Genomic DNA, 13745 nt, shown 5'->3' with positions numbered 1-13745 from the left:
AGGAGTCCAATTAAGGGCTTTCATTCCAAACTTAAACTTATATAAGTAATATACAGTTCAATTGTATTACGGAATTTTTTTTAAAGTGACTTACTTATTTGTGAAAGGTGTCAGACTGCCTTGGAGCCTGACATCCTCTGTTTAGCTACAGAATAAGTACATCATAGGCAGCTGCACTGCAGACTTCCCCAATATTGTCCCTCCAAAGTGCTTCAAAGTTCTGGTAACACTGTTGCTAGGAGCAAGAGGGTCTTTGTATCTATTAAGTCTTTGTATCTATTCTGTCCTTACCCTCTCTGCTGAGCAAGAGTGAGAATTAGTGCCAGTGGCAATGATGCTTGTCTGAGACAAGGGAAAATATGAGATTGAAGCTCAATCCAGGCAAAAGGTGTTTCTGGGGTGGGAGGTAATATCTTTTGGACCAGCTTCTATTGGTGAAAGAGACAAGCTTTCAGGATACATACATCTCTTCCTCAGGTCTGGTAAAGGTACTCAGAGTGTCACAGCTAAATACAAGATCTAACAGATAGTTTAGCATAAGTAGTTAGCACGTATTCTAAGGGACCATTCAAGGTGAAGTGGCCATTTAGAATATGTACTTACTAATCTGTTTGATCTTGTATTTAGCTGTGACACTTGGAGTACTTTTCCCAGGCATGAAGAATTCTCTGTAACTTGAAAGCTTGTCTTTCTTACCAAGGGAAGCTGGTTTAATAAAAGATATGACCTCACCCAACTTGTCTCTCTACTATCCTGGGACCGACACTGCTACAACAACACTGCATACCTAGAAGATGTGGCAGTTTTAGTCTCTGCTTGTCTTTTATCAATGAGTTTCACAATTTGAGGGGAGGGACACTTCTCAATCCCCTCCCCCCCTCCTGAATTTTCAGTTAGCTTCCTGCCCAGAAGCACCTTTATCTGGTATGCTTGGTTGACAGCTATAGCTGTGTTTTCCTGAAGCAGACATCAGCCCAGCCCACTGCAGAGTCCAGACTATTCTTTTGTGAACTCCAAATTGCATGTCAGTGGAAATTACTGAAGATCACTTAGGCCCCAATCCTACAATGTGTAGCATGTAGGTGGACTGTTCTGCTGGCACAGAGCCCCTTTGAAGTCAGTGGCGGCCCTACATAGGCACAGCGATCTACCCACACACTACGCGTTGCAGGATCAGGGCCTTAGAAGCTACAGCAAGTATAAAATTGCAATTGTCACTGTATTGTGAACCAGTGTCCTCCGGATATTTTCCTGGCTTCTCATTTGCTTCTGCTGGTGTAGTATTGTTTTGTAAACTATGTGGTTTGGGTCCCAGCTATCAGAAATATTGCTCCTCTCCCTTTGTGCTGTCACAATCATTGCGATCATCTGGGATGCTTTTCCTATTAGCCCAAAGATATGAACAGTTGGGCACTGCAGTCATACCAGAAATAGGGCTGGTTTAGGCAGAGTATAGATTCATATTAAGCTATTGTGGCTGTTGTGATTAGGAGAGGGGAGTTATGTCATTTTCCCTGCATTAGCCTGCATTATTACCTAATAATCAGCATTAAACAATGTTACTATTACTTGTAATAATCGTTAATGATGCAGTTTTAAAATACAACTAATATTCAACAGGATACAGTATGTGTCCTAAAGTTTCTAGTGGGGGTTTTATCCCCTCACTGAAAGACCTTTATATCTTTTATGAAACACTAAAAAATCTGCCATTGTTTCCCCCCTGATTTATTCCACTTCCCTTTGAGACAGCATGTGGCAATCACCATCCATCTGTCTGAGGAGGACCAGGGGTTCCCTTGAGAACCAATCAGCATGCTCCTTAATAGGCTTCAAGGGTTTGTACTGGCCAATGCCAAACATCTCCTTACCCCTGGGAAATCCTGTCAAGTCCTGCCTTACTTGTGAATGAGAGGTTTAGAGCAGAAAATTAACCTGCCTCCCACATGGCAGCGCAGAGCATTTACCACTAAACCACTGGACTCTGTCTAGTTGGTTTTAAAAATAACAATAATTAATTAATAATTTCTGGGTCTTCCCTATCGTCTCTGCCATCAGCATAACCACAGCTCTCACCAAAAATTGAAACCTGCAGCTCGGATGCTTTTAACTTTCTTCTTTAATTAAATAAGATACATGAGGAAAATGAAATGCCACCAGATTTGGGATTTTTTTTAATACAGCAAGAAAGTTAAAAAACAGCGGTGCTGTGGATGAAGTGCTTTTGAAAGCCACAGTGAAATTGGTGGTCATGCTGCTACACTTGATAGCTCCTTGCCCATGTCTGAATTGTTTGAAATTCCACTTTTTCCAAAAGGAAACAAAACTGAAAGATCTGAGTCATCTGACATCTCCTGCATTAGGGAAGAGGGGAAGAGTGTTTTTAAGATCTGAGCTTTCTCTTCTTGCCACTTTAAAGACCTCAGCCCAAGGAAGAATATACAAGCATTGGCTGGAGTCTTGCACTGCTCCTCCCTGAGTTAGGCAACTCTTTGTGTCCTCAGAGGTGGACTGTAGAGTATCATCAGTTGCCCTTTTCTCCCTAAGGCTCTGATTCAAGATATCACCTGATCTTCCCATTCACCATCCCCATTCAGGACAGTACTGTAGCATATGCATAACTTTAAGCAGGTACTTAGTTCCCATTGATTTCACCAGGATTAAAGAATGAGGCTGAGTTGGACATTTCTGCACAGCCCTCCCATCCACTGCCAGCCTAGTGTGTGAAAGCCTTACATTCTCTGTCACTAGATTGCCAGGCTGGTTGGACTCCCAAATTAGCTTTCAATAAAAAGTGGTAATCTGGGGCTGGAATGTGCCCTAGATGAGACGTAGCCCTCAATGTTAGCTGCAGAACTCCAGCAGGAGCCCTAGGAGGCATTGTGCCACAAACAACACTCCAATGCCCCTCTGGTGCAATAGGCGGAGGGAGTAATGTGCTACAGCTTTTTACAGGGCAAAGCACGCTTGCCTCCTTGTGCACAGTGAACTGACTTCTTGGTTAATGCGGGGAGAGAGGAGCAAGCAGAACCATGGCTCCATCTCTCCCCATTTATTTTTTGTGGGAGTGAAACTGTATGCAGAGCTGCTCCCCATACCTGGAGCTGCGATATGAGAAACTCTTCCAGGGCCACATACATGTGAGAGGGCCTTATTCCGGGGCACATACAACCTGGACTCAATATAGCCATTTTGAAGCAGCACTACTGTGAAAACCATGTTGAAAGCCACACATGCCAAGTAAATGGTCCAGTCCTACGCAGAAAAAGGAAAATAAATGTTAGTTGGTGGTGATTTCAAAATTAAATTAGTTTAAAAGTCAGAACAAAATTTCTGTAAAAAGGGTTACTAGCTCCTTTCTTACCAATTCTTTCTCATGTATTCATAACTTAATTATTTTTCATAAATGCAGGGAATATTCACTAAAGCCCACAAAAATATAGTGTTCTTAAATCAGAAAAAAATCTATATTATACCAGCAATAAAACTGCTCAGGGATGTGCATTAGTGGGTCATGTGTGCATTCATAAAATCATAGAATATCAGGGTTGGAAGGGACCTCAGGAGGTCATCTAGTCCAACCCCCTGCTCAAAGCAGGACCAATCCCCAATTTTTGCCCCAGATCCCTAAATGGCCCCCTCAAGGATTGAACTCGTAACCCTGGGTTTAGCAGGCCAATGCTCAAACCACTGATCTCTCTCTCTTCCCCGCTGCAGTCCTCCGGGTATGGAGGTAACCTACTGTGCCTTTTACCTTCTGCTGTCCTGTATGTTCCACTGAAACTTAAAGCATGTGTCATATCTGATTATTCAGTTGGACTATATTGTGGAATTAATTATTGTACTTGTGAAATATCACTCTTGGTATCAGTCATTTTTTGAGTTCAATATATGCCATAAACACTTCAAGCGGTAAGTTAAAAAAATTAGAAAACACAAAGTAAGAGGGCAGAACCCCTGAAAATATTATACAGTATATTTTTCAAAAAATAAAGCCCAGGTTATCAACCTACAAGATACTCTGTATTGGCAGAATTCATTAATTCTTTCATCAAGTTACTTACATAGATGCTTCAAATATGGTTTTTGATTTTTTTAATGATCTTTCTTTGTTTCTATGAAACTGAACCTGAACTCCTGGAATAAGGCAAGAATTTCTTATAACCCCTTGTGTTTATTGTGTCTTGCTAATTCCATATCAGATTAGGTCAGGTCACAAATAAAAGGATGATTTTCCAACTTCCAGTTCTGGAAAATGCAGCCTTTTATATGGAGCTCTTTGAGACAAAACACGGGTGATTTCATCCTTACCATCACTTTCAGAGTAGACCTGCCCTGTAATGCACCTGAGTAATATTTACACAGTAATTACTCCATTATGGGAACAATTTTCAAAAGGCCCTATGTGCCTCAAGTGCTTCAGTTCCATTTTCAAAAGTGACATAGACACCTAACTGCCACTTTAGGTGCCTGTGTCCACAATTTAGATGATCAGAACCCATGTCCAGCTGCTGCCTAACCTGATAGGAGCCTAAAATCCTCAGGCACCTTTGTTTCTGCCAGTGAAGTCCCCTGAGTTTCTGCTGGTGGACATGTGCAAAGCTGTCTGAGTCCTGACACCACTGAGCTGCTTCGCACCTGACTCATGCCTAAGTCCCAGTGGGAGTTCACAAAGGAGGCATTCCCCTGCCTCTCTTGCCTGTGAGGTCCAACCCAGTAAATGTGCTTTGAGAACACCCAAAACCACATCTACCAGTACAGGACCCACACAATATAATGGTTGTGATGGTTCCCTTATTTCTTAGAGCCAGGTGGTTGGAGCATTCACCCAGACTATGGAGACCCAGGTTCAAATCCTTAAAGCAAGGACTTGAACCCAGGTCTACCATCTTAGTGCCCTAACTATTGGGTTGTGGGGTAGTCTGGGTTGGGGCTTTCTCAATTTTTCCTTTTGAAGCTCTCCTACTTTGTATGACATACTTAAATATTTTTGGGAGCTGAGATTTGAATCTGCCTCTCCCACAACCTAGCAGAGCACTTTAACCACTGGGCTATAGAGTTGTTCTCTCATTCACTCTCGCTAGCTTAGGTGGGTTCCCACTCAGCTTGCTGGCTTCTGTGAATCCCATTCTCACATGTCTAACTTTCCCCAGGATTATATAGGGAGCCTGGGTACCTAACTCTCCCCATGCACTGTATAGGGACCCTAGACTCCAAATATGGAGCTGAGGGATTTCACTGGACCAAAAGAAAGGTGCTGCAGTACTGAGCCTAAGATCCCTTTGTGGATGTTGCCTTTAGCAGCTTAAATCTCGCTGAAAGTCAGCGAGACTTAGGGCAAGTCTACACTATGGAGCTAGGTCGACCTAAGTTACGCAACTCCAGCTCCGTTAATTATGTAGCTGGAGTCGACGTATCTTAAGTCTATTTATTGTGGTGTCTAAATCGCGCAGGGTCGATGGGAGAAACTGTCCCATCAAGTTACCTTATGCTTCTCGTTCCAGTGGAGTACTGGAGTCGACAGGAGAGTGATCAGCGGTCGATTGAGCTCGTCTTCACTAGACCCACTAAATCAACCCTGTGGATCGAGCGCCACACATCGATCCCCTGGCAAGTGGAGAAAAGCCCTTAGGCTACCTTTTCTGGATGCCAGGAAACTTCAGACACTTTGGCACCTGTTCGTTCTGAGGTTGTTGAATTCTGAGTGGCAGTTCAAACACACATTCTTTCAAAAGACCATTTATTATGTTTGGTGTGGGGTTAGAACATAATAGAGCAAACGGGAACAGAATCTTGGAAGGAGCACACAGGGAAATAGGTAGGCCTGAGACCTTAGATGCAGAGCTATGTTTTGCTGAAGTCCTGTTGATGGCTCCTTTTGTGTACACATTGCTACTGTTTTATTCCACTTTGTTCAATGTAATAAAAGGAACTATGTGCATAATCTAGATAAAAATAAACTTGAATCTGTGTTCATTTATTTCTCACCCACCAAGGATTTAATCTGCTCCAGAAATTCAAACCTTTTTGACCCCCAAGCGCAGGACACCAGCAATAAATTTACTTTTGGTCAACTTTGAGAAACTATTTCTTTTAAGACTCAGTCTTTATTTTAAGACTCAATGGGCCTGATTTGGCCTTTTGCCTATACTTTGGACACCCTTCACTAGACCAGTTAGCCAACGTCCAGTACATAGTTAATTGTGAGAGCGAGAGCTGTACTTTACACAGATGAATAATCGTGGGTTATGACACAGAAAAATACATTAAATAGTGGAAACTTCAATCAACAAATGGATAACTTCATTTCAAAATGACAAAAGACTCAAAGGACATTTAATCGCAGTTATCTCTGTAATATTGTTCTTAAGAGCTTAGTTGGGAATATAATTTGAGATAGCAGTACATTTTCCCCAAACTCATAAACATGGGAGGCCCTGGCCCTTTTTCTACCTTTACATTTTATGATACTCTTGTGTCTCTGTGTGTATATTGTGATAGACCCAGGCCAGTTGGGTACAGCAGAGTAGTCCTTTTGGTATCCAGGAGGTGAGCGGGCTTCTGTCCCCGCACTACTAAAGGACCTCCCCCCAGCATAAGGGGAGGATCCACAAGTCCAGGATTCCAAATAAGTTTGGGGACAACTAATGAGATAACAGGAACAGGAGTGAGGTCATAGGGCTAAACGAAGGGAACCTGATGGGGACACTGAGCAGAGAACCCCGGACGGCGCCCACTGCTCCTCAAAGACATCCAGGGAGCCAGCGGACGCCGCCCAGAGGAACTCTGCCTGGATGCGTGAATGGACCGAGGAGCGGAAATAGGCCCCATAGTCGCAGGAAATCCCGTCAGCCAACCTCCTCTCCCTGGTTTTGTAGATGGCCATTTTGGCCAGGGCTAGGAGGAGGTTGACAAGGAGGTCCCACAACTTTGTGGGGCCACGGATAGGGAGTGCACAGATGAACAGGTGAGGGCAAAAGTGCAACCAAAACCATAATAAAATATCTAGGAGGAGCCAGAATAGGGTCTGCAACCTGGCGCACTCTAGGTACACGTGCGCCAAGGTCTCCCTCATGCCGCAAAAGGGGCAGGTGTCCGGGAGGGGAGTGAACCGCGCCAAGTACACGCCCGTGCTCATGCTTCCCTGAAGGAGCCGCCAGCTGATGTCCCTGGTGGGCCTCGGGACCAGGATGGAATATAGGCTGGCCCATCGGGGCTCCTCACCCTCCAGAGGCGGCAAGAGGTCCTGCTACTTCATGTCGGGGCGGGACATGTGGGTGATGAAGTGAAGGGTATGGAGCACGAGCGTGTATAGATGTTTCCTTGGCACAGTCTGGAAACAAACTGGCTGCAAGTCGTGCAGCCAGCTCACAGTGAAGGGGTGGGGGGGGTGGTTGGGTCCACGAGGCAGGGACCCCTGCAGAGACCCGTGCACTCCTGGCCAAAAGAACTCCAGAATTGCCATCCAGAGGTTGGCCAAGAAGCCCGGGGCCAGGACTGGGGTGTTGAGCCAGTACCAGAGCATGGACAGGACTAATTGATTGAGCACCAGTGCCCTCCCTCGAAGGGAGAGGCACCGGAGTAGTCCTGTCCATTTCCAGAGCCGCTCTGTCACCCTGCCCTCTAAACCGTGCCAGTTTTCCGGCAGAGATGGATGCGTGGCAGAAAGGTGAATGCCCAGATAGAGCAGCGGACCCGGGCTCTATCGGATGGCCTGAAGCGCGGGGGGGAGGGAGCTCACCTGCCACCCGTCCCAGACCACCAGGCCAGAGCTCTTGACCCAGCTGACCCGGGTGGAGGAGGCTGCCGAGTAGACTGCCTGGCAAACCTTCACCCACACCAAGTCGCCCGGATCCTGGACCACGAGGAGCACGTTGGCGGCATACACCGATAGGACCAGCCGCAGTTCCGGCTTTCGCAGCCTCCACGTGGGCACCAATGATACTGCCAAGAATGACCTTGAGCGGATCACTGCGGACTATGTGGCTCTGGGAAGAAGGATAAAGGAGTTTGAGGCGCAAGTGGTGTTCTCGTCCATCCTCCCCGTGGAAGGAAAAGGCCAGGGCAGGGACCGTTGAATCGTGGAAGTCAACGAATGGCTATGCAGGTGGTGTCGGAGAGAAGGCTTTGGATTCTTTGACCATGGGATGGTGTTCCATGAAGGAGGAGTGCTGGGCAGAGACGGGCTCCATCTTACGAAGAGAGGGAAGAGCATCTTTGCGAGCAGGCTGGCTAACCGAGTAAGGAGGGCTTTAAACTAGGTTCACCGGGGGAAGGAGACCAAAGCCCTGAGGTAAGTGGGAAAACGGGATACCGGGAGGAAGCACAGGCAGGAACGTCTGTGATGGGAGGGCTCCTGCCTCGTACTGACAATGAGGGGCAATCAGCAGGTTCTCTCAAGTGCTTATATACGAATGCACAAAGCCTTGGAAACAAGCAGGGAGAACTGGCGGTCCTGGTGATGTCAGGGAATTATGACGTGATTGGAATAACAGAGACTTGGTGGGATAACTCACATGACTGGAGTACTGTCATGGATGGTTATAAACTGTTCAGGAAGGACAGGCAGGGCAGAAAAGGTGGGGGAGTAGCACTGTATGTAAGGGAGCAGTATGACTGCTCAGAGCTCCGGTACGAAACTGCAGAAAAATCTGAGTGTCTCTGGATTAAGTTTAGAAGTGTGAGTAATAAGAGTGATGTAGTGGTGGGAGTCTGCTATAGACCACCGGACCAGGGGGATGAGGTGGATGAGGCTTTCTTCCGGCAACTCGCAGAAGCTACTAGATCGCACGCCCTGGTTCTCATGGGTGACTTTAATTTTCCTGATATTTGCTGGGAGAGCAATACAGCGGTGCATAGACAATCCAGGAAGTTTTTGGAAAGTGTAGGGGACAATTTCCTGGTGCAAGTGCTAGATGAGCCAACTAGGGGGAGGAGCTTTTCTTGACCTGCTGCTCACAAACAGGGAAGAATTAGTGGGGGAAGCAAAAGTGGATGGGAATCTGGGAGGCAGTGACCATGAGATGGTCGAGTTCAGGATCCTGACACAGGGAAGAAAGGTAAGCAGCAGGATACGGACCCTGGACTTCAGGAAAGCAGACTTCGACTCCCTCAGGGAGCAGATGGGTAGGATCCCCTGGGGGACTAACATGAAGGGGAAAGGAGTCCAGGAGAGCTGGCTGTATTTCAAGGAATCCCTGTTGAGGTTACAGGGACAAACCATCCCGATGAGTCGAAAGAATAGTAAATATGGCAGGCGACCAGCTTGGCTTAATGGTGAAATCCTAGCAGATCTTAAACATAAAAAAGAAGCTCACAAGAAGTGGAAGGTTGGACATATGACCAGGGAAGAGTATAAAAATATTGCTCGGGCATGTAGGAATGAAATCAGGAGGGCCAAATCGCACCTGGAGCTGCAGCTAGCAAGAGATGTCAAGAGTAACAAGAAGGGTTTCTTCAGATATGTTGGCAACAAGAAGAAAGCCAAGGAAAGTGTGGGCCCCTTACTGAATGAGGGAGGCAACCTAGTGACAGAGGATGTGGAAAAAGCTAATGTGCTCAATGCTTTTTTTGCCTCTGTCTTCACTAACAGGGACAGCTCCCAGACTGCTGCGCTGGGCATCGCAACATGGGGAGCAGATGGCCAGCCCTCTGTGGAGAAAGAGGTGGTTAGGGACTATTTAGAAAAGCTGGACGTGCACAAGTCCATGGGGCCGGACGAGTTGCATCCAAGGGTGCTAAAGGAATTGGCGGATGTAATTGCAGAGCCATTGGCCATTATCTTTGAAAACTCGTGGCGAACGGGGGAAGTCCCAGATGACTGGAAAAAGGCTAATGTAGTGCCAATCTTTTAAAAAGGGAAGAAGGAGGATCCTGGGAACTACAGGCCAGTCAGCCTCACCTCACTCCCCGGAAAAATCATGGAGCAGGTCCTCAAGGAATCAATCCTGAAACACTTACACGAGAGTAAAGTGATCAGGAACAGTCAGCATGGATTCACCAAGGGAAGGTCATGCCTGACTAATCTAATCGCCTTCTATGATGAGATTACTGATTCTGTGGATGAAGGGAAAGCAGTGGATGTATTGTTTCTTGACTTTAGCAAAGCTTTTGACACGGTCTCCCACAGTATTCTTGTCAGCAAGTTAAAGAAGTATGGGCTGGATGAATGTACTATAAGGTGGGTAGAAAGTTGGCTAGATTGTCGGGCTCAACGGGTAGTGATCAATGGCTCCATGTCTGGTTGGCAGCCGGTGTCAAGTGGAGTGCCCCAGGGGTCGGTCCTGGGGCCGGTTTTGTTCAATATCTTCATAAATGATCTGGAGGATGGTGTGGATTGCACTCTCAGCAAATTTGCGGATGATACTAAACTGGGAGGAGTGGTAGATACGTTGGAGGGCAGAGATAGGATACAGAGGGACCTAGACAAATTGGAGGATTGGGCCAAAAGAAACCTGATGAGGTTCAATAAGGATAAGTGCAGGGTCCTGCACTTAGGACGGAAGAACCCAATGCACAGCTACAGACTAGGGACCGAATGGCTAGGCAGCAGTTCTGCGGAAAAGGACCTAGGGGTGACAGTGGACGAGAAGCTGGATATGAGTCAGCAGTGTGCCTTGTTGCCAAGAAGGCCAATGGCATTTTGGGATGTATAAGTAGGGGCATAGCGAGCAGATCGAGAGACGTGATCGTTCCCCTCTATTCGACATTGGTGAGGCCTCATCTGGAGTACTGTGTCCAGTTTTGGGCCCCACACTACAAGAAGGATGTGAATAAATTGGAGAGAGTCCAGCGGAGGGCAACAAAAATGATTAGGGGTCTGGAACACATGACTTATGAGGAGAGGCTGAGGGAACTGGGATTGTTTAGTCTGCAGAAGAGAAGAATGAGGGGTGATTTGATAGCTGCTTTCAACTACCTGAGAGGTGGTTCCAAAGAGGATGGTTCTAGACTATTCTCAGTGGTAGAAGATGACAGGACAAGGAGTAATGGTCTCAAGTTGCAGTGGGGGAGGTTTAGGTTGGATATTAGGAAAAACTTTTTCACTAGGAGGGTGGTGAAACACTGGAATGCGTTACCTAGGGAGGTGGTAGAATCTCCTTCCTTAGAAGTTTTTAAGGTCAGGCTTGACAAAGCCCTGGCTGGGATGATTTAATTGGGGATTGGTCCTGCTTTGAGCAGGGGGTTGGACTAGATGACCTCCTGAGGTCCCTTCCAACCCTGATATTCTATGATTCTATGATAACCCCGTCAACCTCCGACGGAGGGGACAGAGGAAGGGCTCAATCGCCAGAGCGTACAGCTGGCCCAAGAGGGGGCACCCCTGCCGTACTCCCTACCCGAAGCTGACTGGCTCAGTCAAGGTCCTGTTGAGCCTGACCAGACACTCTGCGGAGGCGTACAGCACCTTGAGAAAGTCCACAAACTGGGGTCGGAAGCCTAAGGCTCGCAGAGTGCCCAGGAGATACCGGTGGTCCACCTTGTCGAATGCCTTCTCCTGATCCAGGGACAGGAGGGCGAACGACAGATCATCCCTACACCCAAGCTCCAAGAGATCCTGGACCAGGATCCATGTAGTCCATGCTGAGGTACAGCAGAGTAGTCCTATTGGGATCCAGGAAGTGGGCGGGCAAGCTCGCCCACTGCTAAAGGATCCCCCCCAGCCTAAGGGGGAGATCCACAGGACCTGGAAGCCAAGTAATTACGGGGGACAACTAATTAAGAACAGGGACAGGAGTGCAGTCAAAGGGTCAAAAGAAGGGAACCGGACGGGGACACCGAGCAGAGGACCCCGGACAGCGCCCACCGCTCCTCAAAGGCGTCAAGGGAGTCGGTGGACACCGCCCAGAGGAACTCTGCCCAAAGGCGTGAACGGACGGAGGATCGGAAATAGGCCCCGCAGTTGCAGGAGACTCCATCGGCCAACCTCCTCACCCTGGTTTTATAGATGGCCACTTTAGCCAGGGCCAAGAGGAGGTTGACCAGGAGGTCCCGCGACTTAGTGGGGCCATGGACAGGGAGTGCGTAAATAAGAAGGTGAGGAGAAAAGTGCAGCCAAAACTTTAACAAAATATTGTCGAGGAGCCGGAATAGGCGCTGCAATCTGGCGCACTCCAGGTAGACGTGCGCCAGGGTTTCCCTCACGCCGCAAAAGGGGCAGGTGTCCGGGATTGGGGTAAACCGCGCCAAGTACACGCCCGTGCTCACGGCCCCGTGAAGGAGCCGCCAACTGATATCCCCGGCGGGCCTCGGGACTAAGGTGGAATAGAGGCTGGCCCACCGGGGCTCCTCACCCTCTAGAGGTGGCAGGAGATCCTGCCACTTTGTGTCAGGGCGGGACGCGAGGGTGACGACATGAAGGGTGTGGAGCACGAGCATGTAGAGATGTTGTTTTGGCGCGGTCTGGAACCGGATCGGCTGCAGCTCGTGCAGCCGGCTCACGGTGAAGGGGCGGGGGGTCGGTCGGGTCCACGGGGCAGGGGCCCGATGAAAAGGTCCGGAGGGCCTGGGGTGGAGGGTGGGCGGGGCACGCCCTCTCGCAGGACCCGGTCGAGGTAAACCCGAACAGCGGGCGGCAAAGCGGCCCTCACCTCCTGGAGTACGCGCAGGGCGGTACTAGGTCTGGAGAACCCCATGCGCTGAGTGAGCATCAGGGGATCCAGCCAGTCTCCCCGGTCGTAGTCCAGGAGGTCTCCGACTTTGGTGACTTCTGCCAGGACCAACCTCTGGCGCACCAAGGGGGACTCCGCCGCTTGCACACGGAGGTAGGGGTTGTGTAGCAGGGGCTCCGCGAGGAGATCTTCCCCCACGGAGGCCGCCACGGACCTGGTCGCTGCAAAGAGTTTCCAGGTCCGGAGGAGGTCCTGGTAGAAGACCGGCAGCCCGGAGAGGTCTCGCGGAAGACCCCTCGGATGGAGATAAAGGAGCTGCCGGTCATATCAGAGCCCTCGGAGGCAGCGCAGGAAGGCGTGCGCCAATATGCTCCACGCCGGACTACCTGCACCATAAAGGAGCCTCTGCAGGGCCTGGAGGCGAAAGACATGGACCTGAGTGCGGAGACACTTCAGGCCCTGCCCTCCCTCCTCCAGGGGCAGATGGAGAACCCCTGCAGAGACCCAGTGCAGTCCTGACCAGAAGAACTCCAGAATCAATTTCCAGAGGTTGGCCAGGAAATCTGGGGCCGGGACCAGGGTGTTGAGCCGGTACCAGAGCATGGACAGGACTAGCTGATTGAGCACCAGTGCCCGCCCTCGAAAGGACAGACACCGGAGCAGTCCTGTCCATCTCCGGAGCCACTCTACCACCCTGCCCTCTAAACCTTGCCAGTTCTCTGGCGGAGATGGATGCGTGGCAGAAAGGTAAACGCCGAGATAGAGCAGCGGACCCGCACTCCACCGGATGGCTTGAAGCGCGGGTGGGAGGGAGCTCGCCTGCCGCCAGTCCCCTACCACCAAGCCAGAGCTCTTGACCCAGTTGACCTGGGCGGAGGAGGCTGCTGAGTACACAGCCTGGCAAGCCTCCACCCGTGCCAAGTCACCCGGGTCCTGGACCACGAGGAGTACATCGTCAGCGTATGCTGACAGGACCAGCCGCAGCTCCGGCTCCCGTAGCGCCAACCCTGTCAACCTCCTGCGGAGGAGAGAGAGGAAGGGCTCGATCGCCAGAGCGTACAGTTGGCCCGAGAGGGGGCACCCCTGCCATACTCCTCGCCTGAAGCTGACCGGTTCGGTCAGGGTCCAGTTGAG

The 13745-nt window shown here is 49.3% G+C and overlaps 1 protein-coding gene across 6 annotated transcripts in view; it reads left to right on the top strand.

Moving 5' to 3' along the window:
- Positions 1 to 13745, top strand: part of TAFA5 (TAFA chemokine like family member 5) — a 712037-nt gene that overhangs the window by 548636 nt on the left and 149656 nt on the right. The window contains exon 4 of one of the 6 annotated variants that reach the window (XM_074942399.1): positions 5505 to 5821. The exons of the other annotated variants lie outside the window; for them this stretch is intronic. Within the exon in view, the coding sequence (XP_074798500.1) occupies positions 5505 to 5771 (267 nt within the window). The 3' untranslated portion in view covers positions 5772 to 5821. Of the gene's footprint in view, positions 1 to 5504; positions 5822 to 13745 lie in introns of those variants that run through there. 6 annotated transcript variants of the gene reach the window in all.

Source organism: Natator depressus, chromosome 1 (assembly GCF_965152275.1).
Source record: "Natator depressus isolate rNatDep1 chromosome 1, rNatDep2.hap1, whole genome shotgun sequence".
Taxonomy (NCBI): Eukaryota; Metazoa; Chordata; order Testudines; family Cheloniidae; genus Natator; species Natator depressus.
The sequence above is the reverse complement of the archived record's forward strand: the minus strand, read 5'-3'. Positions and strand labels throughout refer to the sequence as shown.